The sequence below is a fragment of the Salvelinus fontinalis genome, unplaced genomic scaffold, assembly GCF_029448725.1.
Source record: "Salvelinus fontinalis isolate EN_2023a unplaced genomic scaffold, ASM2944872v1 scaffold_0008, whole genome shotgun sequence".
Taxonomy (NCBI): Eukaryota; Metazoa; Chordata; class Actinopteri; order Salmoniformes; family Salmonidae; genus Salvelinus; species Salvelinus fontinalis.
Genome location: NW_026600217.1, coordinates 337,366 through 350,816, shown reverse-complemented (window position 1 = coordinate 350,816; position 13,451 = coordinate 337,366). Strand labels below are relative to the sequence as shown.

At 43.3% G+C, this 13,451-nt stretch overlaps 1 protein-coding gene across 1 annotated transcript in view; it reads right to left on the bottom strand.

Annotated features, from left to right (window-relative positions):
- Nucleotides 1–13,451, bottom strand: part of LOC129842036 (transmembrane anterior posterior transformation protein 1 homolog) — a gene marked incomplete at its 3' end in the record, with an annotated part of 39,110 nt that overhangs the window by 19,958 nt on the left and 5,701 nt on the right. The window contains exons 5-8 of the mRNA XM_055910412.1: nucleotides 9,557–9,695; nucleotides 3,593–3,670; nucleotides 1,716–1,813; nucleotides 746–815 (exon numbers count right to left, since the gene is read on the bottom strand). Of these exons, the coding sequence (XP_055766387.1) occupies nucleotides 746–815; nucleotides 1,716–1,813; nucleotides 3,593–3,670; nucleotides 9,557–9,695 (385 nt within the window). The remainder of the gene's footprint in view (nucleotides 1–745; nucleotides 816–1,715; nucleotides 1,814–3,592; nucleotides 3,671–9,556; nucleotides 9,696–13,451) is intronic.

Here is a 13,451-nt window from a genome sequence, read left to right as displayed (position 1 = left end):
TAGTTAGTAGTTGTACTAGTTATACTAGTTAGTAGTTGTACTAGTTATAGTAGTTAGTAGTTGTACTAGTTATACTAGTTAGTAGTTGTACTAGTTATACTAGTTAGTAGTTGTACTAGTTATACTAGTTAGTAGTTGTACTAGTTATAGTAGTTAGTAGTTGTACTAGTTATACTAGTTAGTAGTTGTACTAGTTATACTAGTTAGTAGTTGTAGTAGTTATACTAGTTAGTAGTTGTAGTAGTTATACTAGTTAGTAGTTGTACTAGTTATACTAGTTAGTAGTTGTACTAGTTATACTAGTTAGTAGTTGTACTAGTTATACTAGTTAGTAGTTGTACTAGTTATACTAGTTAGTAGTTGTACTAGTTATACTAGTTAGTAGTTGTACTAGTTATACTAGTTAGTAGTTGTACTAGTTATACTAGTTAGTAGTTGTACTAGTTATACTAGTTAGTAGTTGTACTAGTTATACTAGTTAGTAGTTGTACTAGTTATACTAGTTAGTAGGTGTACTAGTTATACTAGTTAGTAGTTGTACTAGTTATACTAGTTAGTAGTTGTACTAGTTATACTAGTTAGTAGTTGTACTAGTTATACTAGTTAGTAGTTGTACTAGTTATACTAGTTAGTAGTTGTACTAGTTATACTAGTTAGTAGTTGTACTAGTTATACTAGTTAGTAGTTGTACTAGTTATACTAGTTAGTAGTTGTACTAGTTATAGTAGTTAGTAGTTGTACTCACCACTGTTAGACATCTGAAAGAGGTTATTCTTCTCGAACTTCTTAAACACACTTCCTTTGATCTCCACGAACTACAGAGGAACACAACAGTCACTGGGTGGGTCTCAGTGTGTACAGAGGAACACAGACACTGGGTGGGTCTCAGTGTGTACAGAGGAACACAGACACTGGGTGGGTCTCAGTGTGTACAGAGGAACACAGACACTGGGTGGGTCTCAGTGTGTACAGAGGAACACAGACACTGGGTGGGTCTCAGTGTGTACAGAGGAACACAACAGTCACTGGGTGGGTCTCAGTGTGTACAGAGGAACACAACAGTCACTGGGTGGGTCTCAGTGTGTACAGAGGAACACAGACACTGGGTCTCAGTGTGTACAGAGGAACACAACAGTCACTGGGTGGGTCTCAGTGTGTACAGAGGAACACAACAGTCACTGGGTGGGTCTCAGTGTGTACAGAGGAACACAGCAGTCACTGGGTGGGTCTCAGTGTGTACAGAGGAACACAGCAGTCACTGGGTGGGTCTCAGTGTGTACAGAGGAACACAATATGTGTGTGTGCGTCTCAGTGTGTGTGTCTCAGTGTGTGTGTGTCTCAGTGTGTGTGTGTGTCTCAGTGTGTGTGTGTGTGTCTCAGTGTGTGTGTGTGTGTCTCAGTGTGTGTGTCAACGTGTGTGTGTGTGCGCGTCTCGGTGTGTGTGTGTGCGTGTCTCAGTGTGTGTGTGCGTGTCTCAGTGTGTGTGTGTGTGTGTCTCAGTGTGTGTGTGTGTGTCTGTCTCAGTGTGTATGTGTGCGCGTCTCAGTGTGTGTGTGTGTGTCAGTGTGTGTGTGTCAGTGTGTGTGTGTCTCAGTGTGTGTGTGTGTGTGTGTGTGTGTCTCAGTGTGTGTGTGTGTCTCAGTGTGTGTGTGTGTGTGTCTCAGTGTGTGTGTGTGTCTCAGTGTGTGTGTGTGTGTGTGTGTGTGTGTACTCACGTTGTTAGACATCATGATGGTGAGTAGAGACTTGTTGTGGGAGTTGAAGGCAACGTTCAGAGTAGTGGCCTGGACCATGATGAGGATAGCATGGAGAACTGGTACACACTCAGGAAAACACACACAACCTGATACACACTCAGGAAAACACACACAACCTGATACACACTCAGGAAAACACACTGATACAACCTGATACACACTCAGGAAAACACACTGATACAACCTGATACACACTAACACAGCCTGATACACACTAACACAACCTGATACACACTGACACAACCTGATACACACTGACACAACCTGATACACACTCAGGAAAACACACTAACACAACCTGATACACACTAACACAACCTGATACACACTCAGGAAAACACACTGATACAACCTGATACACACTGACACAACCTGATACACACTGATACAACCTGATACACACTGACACAACCTGATACACACTGACACAACCTGATACACACTAACACAACCTGATACACACTGACACAACCTGATACACACTGACACAACCTGATACACACTGACACAACCTGATACACACTAACACAACCTGATACACACTGACACAACCTGATACACACTAACACAACCTGATACACACTCAGGAAAACACACTAACACAACCTGATACACACTCAGGAAAACACACTGATACAACCTGATACACACTGACACAACCTGATACACACTAACACAACCTGATACACACTAACACAACCTGATACACACTGACACAACCTGATACACACTCAGGAAAACACACTAACACAACCTGATACACACTCAGGAAAACACACTGATACAACCTGATACACACTAACACAACCTGATACACACTCAGGAAAACACACTGATACAACCTGATACACACTAACACAACCTGATACACACTAACACAACCTGATACACACTGACACAACCTGATACACACTGACACAACCTGATACACACTGACACAACCTGATACACACTGACACAACCTGATACACACTCAGGAAAACACACTAACACAACCTGATACACACTGACACAACCTGATACACACTGACACAACCTGATACACACTAACACAACCTGATACACACTCAGGAAAACACACTGACACAACCTGATACACACTCAGGAAAACACACTGATACAACCTGATACACACTGACACAACCTGATACACACTCAGGAAAACACACTGATACAACCTGATAACACACTAACACAACCTGATACACACTGATACAACCTGATACACACTCAGGAAAACACACTGATACAACCTGATACACACTAACACAACCTGATACACACTGATACAACCTGATACACACTCAGGAAAACACACTGATACAACCTGATACACACTGATACAACCTGATACACACTCAGGAAAACACACTGATACAACCTGATAACACACTAACACAACCTGATACACACTGACACAACCTGATACACACTGATACAACCTGATACACACTGATACAACCTGATACACACTGATACAACCTGATACACACTCAGGAAAACACACTGACACAACCTGATACACACTCAGGAAAACACACTGATACAACCTGATACACACTCCTATACCGTCTCTTTAGGTTCAGTAGGTAAGGATACAGACAGGAAGTGAGGTACAACTCCTATACCGTCTCTTTAGGTTCAGTAAGTAAGATAACAGACAGGAAGTGAGGTACAACTCCTATACCGTCTCTTTAGGTTCAGTAAGTAAGATAACAGACAGGAAGTGAGGTACAACTCCTATACCGTCTCTTTAGGTTCAGTAAGTAAGATAACAGACAGGAAGTGAGGTACAACTCCTATACCATCTCTTTAGGTTCAGTAAGTAAGGATACAGACATATAGAACAGCCATGAGGAAGTGAGGAACAACTCCTATGTGAGCTCTCTTCTTCTCTTTAGGTTCAGTAAGTAAGGATACAGACAGGAAGTGAGCAACAAATCCTATACCGTCTCTTTCGGTTCAGTAAGTAAGGATACAGACAGGAAGTGAGCTACAACTCCTATACCGTCTCTCTTTAGGTTCAGTAAGTAAGGATACAGACAGGAAGTGAGGTACAACTCCTATACCGTCTCTTTAGGTTCAGTAAGTAAGGATACAGACAGGAAGTGAGGTACAACTCCTATACCGTCTCTTTAGGTTTAGTAAGTAAGGATACAGACAGGAAGTGAGCTACAACTCCTATACCGTCTACCTTTCGGTTCAGTAAGTAAGGATACAGACAGGAAGTGAGGTACAACTCCTATACCGTCTCTTTCGGTTCAGTAAGTAAGGATACAGACAGGAAGTGAGCTACAACTCCTATACCGTCTCTCTTTAGGTTCAGTAAGTAAGGATACAGACAGGAAGTGAGGTACAACTCCTATACCGTCTCTTTAGGTTCAGTAAGTAAGGATACAGACAGGAAGTGAGGTACAACTCCAACACCGTTTCTCTTTAGGTTCAGTAAGTAAGGATACAGACAGGAAGTGAGGTACAACTCCTATACCGTCTCTTTAGGTTCAGTAAGTAAGGATACAGACAGGAAGTGAGCTACAAATCCTATACCGTCTCCCTTTCGGTTCAGTAAGTAAGGATACAGACAGGAAGTGAGCTACAACTCCTATACCGTCTCTCTTTAGGTTCAGTAAGTAAGGATACAGACAGGAAGTGAGGTACAACTCCTATACCGTCTCTTTCGGTTCAGTAAGTAAGGATACAGACAGGAAGTGAGGTACAACTCCTATACCGTCTCTCTTTAGGTTCAGTAAGTAAGGATACAGACAGGAAGTGAGGTACAACTCCTATACCGTCTCTTTAGGTTCAGTAAGTAAGGATACAGACAGGAAGTGAGGTACAACTCCTATACCGTCTCTTTAGGTTTAGTAAGTAAGGATACAGACAGGAAGTGAGCTACAACTCCTATACCGTCTCCCTTTCGGTTCAGTAAGTAAGGATACAGACAGGAAGTGAGGTACAACTCCTATACCGTCTCTTTCGGTTCAGTAAGTAAGGATACAGACAGGAAGTGAGCTACAACTCCTATACCGTCTCTCTTTAGGTTCAGTAAGTAAGGATACAGACAGGAAGTGAGGTACAACTCCTATACCGTCTCTTTAGGTTCAGTAAGTAAGGATACAAACAGGAAGTGAGCTACAACTCCTATACCGTCTCCTTCGGTTCAGTAGGTAAGGATACAGACAGGAAGTGAGATACAACTCCTATACCGTCTCTTTAGGTTCAGTAGGTAAGGATACAGACAGGAAGTGAGGAACAACTCCTATACCGTCTCTTTAGGTTCAGTAGGTAAGGATACAGACAGGAAGTGAGGTACAACTCCTATACCGTCTCTTTAGGTTCAGTAGGTAAGGATACAAACAGGAAGTGAGGAACAACTCCTATACCGTCTCTTTAGGTTCAGTAGGTAAGGATACAGACAGGAAGTGAGGTACAACTCCTATACCGTCTCTTTAGGTTCAGTAGGTAAGGATACAGACAGGAAGTGAGGTACAACTCCTATACCGTCTCTTTAGGTTCAGTAAGTAAGGATACAGACAGGAAGTGAGGTACAACTCCTATACCGTCTCTTTAGGTTCAGTAAGTAAGGATACAGACAGGAAGTGATATACAACTCCTATACCGTCTCTCTTTAGGTTCAGTAAGTAAGGATACAGACAGGAAGTGAGGTACAACTCCTATACCGTCTCTTTAGGTTTAGTAAGTAAGGATACAGACAGGAAGTGAGGTACAACTCCTATACAGTCTCTTTAGATTCAGTAGGTAAGGATACAGACAGGAAGTGAGCTACAACTCCTATACCGTCTCCCTTTCGGTTCAGTAAGTAAGGATACAGACAGGAAGTGAGGTACAACTCCTATGTGAGCTCTCTTCTTCTCTTTCGGTTCAGTAAGTAAGGAAACAGACAGGAAATGAGGTACAACTCCTACACCGTCTTTCTTTAGGTTCAGTAGGTAAGGATACAGACAGGAAGTGAGGTACAACTCCTATACCGTCTCTTTAGGTTCAGGAAGTAAGGATACAGACAGGAAGTGAGGTACAACTCCTATACCGTCTCTTTAGGTTCAGTAGGTAAGGATACAGACAGGAAGTGAGGAACAACTCCTATACCGTCTCTTTAGGTTCAGTAGGTAAGGATACAGACAGGAAGTGAGGTACAACTCCTATACCGTCTCTTTAGGTTCAGTAGGTAAGGATACAGACAGGAAGTGAGGAACAACTCCTATACCGTCTCTCTTTAGGTTCAGTAGGTAAGGATACAGACAGGAAGTGAGGTACAACTCCTATACCGTCTCTTTAGGTTCAGTAGGTAAGGATACAGACAGGAAGTGAGGTACAACTCCTATACCTTCTCTTTAGGTTCAGTAAGTAAGGATACAGACAGGAAGTGAGCTACAACTCCTATACCGTCTCTTTAGGTTCATTAAGTAAGGATACAGACAGGAAGTGAGCTACAACTCCTATACCGTCTCTCTTTAGGTTCAGTAAGTAAGGATACAGACAGGAAGTGAGGTACAACTCCTATACCGTCTCTTTAGGTTTAGTAAGTAAGGATACAGACAGGAAAAGAGGTACAACTCCTATACAGTCTCTTTAGGTTCAGTAGGTAAGGATACAGACAGGAAGTGAGCTACAACTCCTATACCGTCTCTTTAGGTTGAGTAAGTAAGGATACAGACAGGAAGTGAGGTACAACTCCTATGTGAGCTCTCTTCTTCTCTTTAGGTTCAGTAGGTAAGGATACAGACAGGAAGTGAGGTACAACTCCTATACCGTCTCTTTAGGTTCAGTAGGTAAGGATACAGACAGGAAGTGAGGTACAACTCCTATACAGTCTCTTTAGGTTCAGTAGGTAATGATACAGACAGGAAGTGAGGTACAACTCCTATAGTCTCTTTAGGTTCAGTAAGTAAGGATACAGACAGGAAGTGAGGTACAACTCCTATACCGTCTCTTTAGGTTTAGTAAGTAAGGATACAGACAGGAAAAGAGGTACAACTCCTATACAGTCTCTTTAGGTTCAGTAGGTAAGGATACAGACAGGAAGTGAGCTACAACTCCTATACCGTCTCTTTAGGTTGAGTAAGTAAGGATACAGACAGGAAGTGAGGTACAACTCCTATGTGAGCTCTCTTCTTCTCTTTAGGTTCAGTAGGTAAGGATACAGACAGGAAGTGAGGTACAACTCCTATACCGTCTCTTTAGGTTCAGTAGGTAAGGATACAGACAGGAAGTGAGGTACAACTCCTATACAGTCTCTTTAGGTTCAGTAGGTAATGATACAGACAGGAAGTGAGGTACAACTCCTATAGTCTCTTTAGGTTCAGTAAGTAAGGATACAGACAGGAAGTGAGGTACAACTCCTATACCGTCTCTTTAGGTTTAGTAAGTAAGGATACAGACAGGAAAAGAGGTACAACTCCTATACAGTCTCTTTAGGTTCAGTAGGTAAGGATACAGACAGGAAGTGAGCTACAACTCCTATACCGTCTCTTTAGGTTCAGTAAGTAAGGATACAGACAGGAAGTGAGGTACAACTCCTATGTGAGCTCTCTTCTTCTCTTTCGGTTCAGTAAGTAAGGAAACAGACAGGAAATGAGGTACAACTCCTACACCGTCTTTCTTTAGGTTCAGTAGGTAAGGATACAGACAGGAAGTGAGGTACAACTCCTATACCGTCTCTTTAGGTTCAGGAAGTAAGGATACAGACAGGAAGTGAGGTACAACTCCTATACCGTCTCTTTAGGTTCAGTAGGTAAGGATACAGACAGGAAGTGAGGAACAACTCCTATACCGTCTCTTTAGGTTCAGTAGGTAAGGATACAGACAGGAAGTGAGGTACAACTCCTATACCGTCTCTTTAGGTTCAGTAGGTAAGGATACAGACAGGAAGTGAGGAACAACTCCTATACCGTCTCTCTTTAGGTTCAGTAGGTAAGGATACAGACAGGAAGTGAGGTACAACTCCTATACCGTCTCTTTAGGTTCAGTAGGTAAGGATACAGACAGGAAGTGAGGTACAACTCCTATACCTTCTCTTTAGGTTCAGTAAGTAAGGATACAGACAGGAAGTGAGCTACAACTCCTATACCGTCTCTTTAGGTTCATTAAGTAAGGATACAGACAGGAAGTGAGCTACAACTCCTATACCGTCTCTCTTTAGGTTCAGTAAGTAAGGATACAGACAGGAAGTGAGGTACAACTCCTATACCGTCTCTTTAGGTTTAGTAAGTAAGGATACAGACAGGAAAAGAGGTACAACTCCTATACAGTCTCTTTAGGTTCAGTAGGTAAGGATACAGACAGGAAGTGAGCTACAACTCCTATACCGTCTCTTTAGGTTGAGTAAGTAAGGATACAGACAGGAAGTGAGGTACAACTCCTATGTGAGCTCTCTTCTTCTCTTTAGGTTCAGTAGGTAAGGATACAGACAGGAAGTGAGGTACAACTCCTATACCGTCTCTTTAGGTTCAGTAGGTAAGGATACAGACAGGAAGTGAGGTACAACTCCTATACAGTCTCTTTAGGTTCAGTAGGTAATGATACAGACAGGAAGTGAGGTACAACTCCTATAGTCTCTTTAGGTTCAGTAAGTAAGGATACAGACAGGAAGTGAGGTACAACTCCTATACCGTCTCTTTAGGTTTAGTAAGTAAGGATACAGACAGGAAAAGAGGTACAACTCCTATACAGTCTCTTTAGGTTCAGTAGGTAAGGATACAGACAGGAAGTGAGCTACAACTCCTATACCGTCTCTTTAGGTTGAGTAAGTAAGGATACAGACAGGAAGTGAGGTACAACTCCTATGTGAGCTCTCTTCTTCTCTTTAGGTTCAGTAGGTAAGGATACAGACAGGAAGTGAGGTACAACTCCTATACCGTCTCTTTAGGTTCAGTAGGTAAGGATACAGACAGGAAGTGAGGTACAACTCCTATACAGTCTCTTTAGGTTCAGTAGGTAATGATACAGACAGGAAGTGAGGTACAACTCCTATAGTCTCTTTAGGTTCAGTAAGTAAGGATACAGACAGGAAGTGAGGTACAACTCCTATACCGTCTCTTTAGGTTTAGTAAGTAAGGATACAGACAGGAAAAGAGGTACAACTCCTATACAGTCTCTTTAGGTTCAGTAGGTAAGGATACAGACAGGAAGTGAGCTACAACTCCTATACCGTCTCTTTAGGTTGAGTAAGTAAGGATACAGACAGGAAGTGAGGTACAACTCCTATGTGAGCTCTCTTCTTCTCTTTAGGTTCAGTAGGTAAGGATACAGACAGGAAGTGAGGTACAACTCCTATACCGTCTCTTTAGGTTCAGTAGGTAAGGATACAGACAGGAAGTGAGGTACAACTCCTATACAGTCTCTTTAGGTTCAGTAGGTAATGATACAGACAGGAAGTGAGGTACAACTCCTATAGTCTCTTTAGGTTCAGTAAGTAAGGATACAGACAGGAAGTGAGGTACAACTCCTATACCGTCTCTTTAGGTTCAGTAGGTAAGGATACAGACAGGAAGTGAGGTACAACTCCTATACAGTCTCTCTTTAGGTTCAATAGGTAAGGATACAGACAGGAAGTGAGGTACAACTCCTATACAGTCTCTCTTTAGGTTCAGTAGGTAAGGATACAGACAGGAAGTGAGGTACAACTCCTATACCGTCTCTTTAGGTTCAGTAGGTAAGGATACAGACAGGAAGTGAGGTACAACTCCTATACAGTCTCTCTTTAGGTTCAATAGGTAAGGATACAGACAGGAAGTGAGGTACAACTCCTATACCGTCTCTTTAGGTTCAGTAAGTAAGGATACAGACATATAGAACAGCCATGAGGAAGTGAGGTACAACTCCTATGTGAGCTCTCTTCTTCTCTTTCGGTTCTGTAGCGGTCCAGTAGAGAGCGTCCAGAATGTCCTGCCCAAACGAAGAGAACAACCTGTCTGCTACCTGCAGGGAACACACACACACACACACACACACACACACACACACACACACACACACACACACACACGGTTAGTCTACCTGCAGGAAACACACACACACTCACGGTTAGTCTACCTGCAGGGAACACACACACACACACCCACACCCACACCCACACACACACCCACCCACCCACACACAGTTAGTCTACCTGCAGGGAACACACACACACACACACACACACACACGCGGTTAGTCGGTTGTGTGTGTGTCTCAGTGTAAAGCTGCAGGTGCAGGTGAGGTATGAAAAGCTGCAGGTACAGGTGAGGTATTAAAAGCTGCAGGTACAGGTGAGGTATTAAAAGCTGCAGGTACAGGTGAGGTATGAAAAGATGCAGGTACAGGTGAGGTATGAAAAGCTGCAGGTACAGGTGAGGTATTAAAAGCTGCAGGTACAGGTGAGGTATTAAAAGCTGCAGGTACAGGTGAGGTATGAAAAGCTGCAGGTACAGGTGAGGTATGAAAAGCTGCAGGTACAGGTGAGGTATTAAAAGCTGCAGGTACAAGTGAGGTATTAAAAGCTGCAGGTACAGGTGAGGTATTAAAAGCTGCAGGTACAGGTGAGGTATTAAAAGCTGCAGGTACAGGTGAGGTATGAAAAGCTGCAGGTGAGGTATTAAAAGCTGCAGGTACAGGTGAGGTATGAAAAGCTGTAGGTGAGGTATGAAAAGCTGTAGGTACAGGTGAGGTATGAAAAGCTGCAGGTACAGGTGAGGTATTAAAAGCTGCAGGTACAGGTGAGGTATTAAAAGCTGCAGGTACAGGTGAGGTATTAAAAGCTGCAGGTACAGGTGAGGTATTAAAAGCTGCATGTACAGGTGAGGTATGAAAAGCTGCAGGTACAGGTGAGGTATGAAAAGCTGCAGGTGCAGGTGAGGTATGAAAAGCTGCAGGTGCAGGTGAGGTATGAAAAGCTGCAGGTGCAGGTGAGGTATTAAAAGCTGCAGGTACAGGTGAGGTATTAAAAGCTGCAGGTACAGGTGAGGTATTAAAAGCTGCAGGTACAGGTGAGGTATTAAAAGCTGCAGGTACAGGTGAGGTATGACAGCTGCAGGTACAGGTGAGGTATTAAAAGTTGCAGGTACAGGTGAGGTATTAAAAGTTGCAGGTACAGGTGAGGTATTAAAAGCTGCAGGTGCAGGTGAGGTATTAAAAGCTGCAGGTGCAGGTGAGGTATTAAAAGCTGCAGGTACAGGTGAGGTATGAAAAGCTGCAGGTACAGGTGAGGTATTAAAAGCTGCAGGTACAGGTGAGGTATTAAAAGCTGCAGGTACAGGTGAGGTATGAAAAGCTGCAGGTACAGGTGAGGTATTAAAAGCTGCAGGTACAGGTGAGGTATGAAAAGCTGCAGGTACAGGTGAGGTATGAAAAGCTGCAGGTACAGGTGAGGTATTAAAAGCTGCAGGTGAGGTATTAAAAGCTGCAGGTGAGGTATTAAAAGATGCAGGTACAGGTGAGGTATTAAAAACTGCAGGTACAGGTGAGGTATTAAAAGCTGCAGGTACAGGTGAGGTATTAAAAGCTGTAGGTACAGGTGAGGTATTAAAAGCTGTAGGTACAGGTGAGGTATTAAAAGCTGCAGGTGCAGGTGAGGTATGAAAAGCTGCAGGTGCAGGTGAGGTATTAAAAGCTGCAGGTACAGGTGAGGTATTAAAAACTGCAGGTACAGGTGAGGTATTAAAAGCTGCAGGTACAGGTGAGGTATTAAAAGCTGCAGGTACAGGTGAGGTATTACAAGCTGCAGGTACAGGTGAGGTATGAAAAGCTGCAGGTACAGGTGAGGTATGAAAAGCTGCAGGTACAGGTGAGGTATTAAAAGCTGCAGGTACAGGTGAGGTATTAAAAGCTGCAGGTACAGGTGAGGTATTAAAAGCTGCAGGTACAGGTGAGGTATTAAAAGCTGCAGGTACAGGTGAGGTATTAAAAGCTGCAGGTACAGGTGAGGTATTAAAAGCTGCAGGTACAGGTGAGGTATGAAAAGCTGCAGGTGAGGTATTAAAAGCTGCAGGTACAGGTGAGGTATGAAAAGCTGTAGGTGAGGTATGAAAAGCTGTAGGTACAGGTGAGGTATGAAAAGCTGCAGGTACAGGTGAGCTATTAAAAGCTGCAGGTACAGGTGAGGTATTAAAAGCTGCAGGTACAGGTGAGGTATTAAAAGCTGCAGGTACAGGTGAGGTATTAAAAGCTGCAGGTACAGGTGAGGTATTAAAAGCTGCAGGTACAGGTGAGGTATTAAAAGCTGCAGGTACAGGTGAGGTATTAAAAGCTGCAGGTACAGGTGAGGTATGAAAAGCTGCAGGTACAGGTGAGGTATGAAAAGCTGCAGGTGAGGTATTAAAAGCTGCAGGTACAGGTGAGGTATGAAAAGCTGTAGGTGAGGTATGAAAAGCTGTAGGTACAGGTGAGGTATGAAAAGCTGCAGGTACAGGTGAGCTATTAAAAGCTGCAGGTACAAGTGAGGTATTAAAAGCTGCAGGTACAGGTGAGGTATGAAAAGCTGCAGGTACAGGTGAGGTATGAAAAGCTGCATGTACAGGTGAGGTATGAAAAGCTGCAGGTGCAGGTGAGGTATTAAAAGCTGCAGGTACAGGTGAGGTATTAAAAGCTGCAGGTGCAGGTGAGGTATTAAAAGCTGCAGGTACAGGTGAGGTATTAAAAGCTGCAGGTACAGGTGAGGTATTAAAAGCTGCAGGTACAGGTGAGGTATGAAAGCTGCAGGTACAGGTGAGGTATTAAAAGCTGCAGGTACAGGTGAGGTATTAAAAGCTGCAGGTACAGGTGAGGTATTAAAAGCTGCAGGTACAGGTGAGGTATTAAAAGCTGCAGGTACAGGTGAGGTATGAAAAGCTGCAGGTACAGGTGAGGTATTAAAAGCTGCAGGTACAGGTGAGGTATGAAAAGATGCAGGTACAGGTGAGGTATGAAAAGCTGCAGGTACAGGTGAGGTATTAAAAGCTGCAGGTGAGGTATTAAAAGATGCAGGTACAGGTGAGGTATTAAAAACTGCAGGTACAGGTGAGGTATTAAAAGCTGCAGGTACAGCTGAGGTATTAAAAGCTGTAGGTACAGGTGAGGTATTAAAAGCTGTAGGTACAGGTGAGGTATTAAAAGCTGCAGGTACAGGTGAGGTATGAAAAGATGCAGGTACAGGTGAGGTATTAAAAGCTGCAGGTGCAGGTGAGGTATTAAAAGCTGCAGGTACAGGTGAGGTATTAAAAACTGCAGGTACAGGTGAGGTATTAAAAGCTGCAGGTACAGGTGAGGTATTAAAAGCTGCAGGTACAGGTGAGGTATTACAAGCTGCAGGTACAGGTGAGGTATTAAAAGCTGCAGGTACAGGTGAGGTATTAAAAGCTGCAGGTACAGGTGAGGTATGAAAAGCTGCAGGTACAGGTGAGGTATTAAAAGCTGCAGGTACAGGTGAGGTATTAAAAGCTGCAGGTACAGGTGAGGTATTAAAAGCTGCAGGTACAGGTGAGGTATTAAAAGCTGCAGGTGCAGGTGAGGTATTAAAAGCTGCAGGTACAGGTGAGGTATTAAAAGCTGCAGGTACAGGTGAGGTATTAAAAGATGCAGGTACAGGTGAGGTATGAAAAGCTGCAGGTACAGGTGAGGTATGAAAAGCTGCAGGTGAGGTATTAAAAGCTGCAGGTACAGGTGAGGTATGAAAAGCTGTAGGTGAGGTATGAAAAGCTGTAGGTACAGGTGAGGTATGAA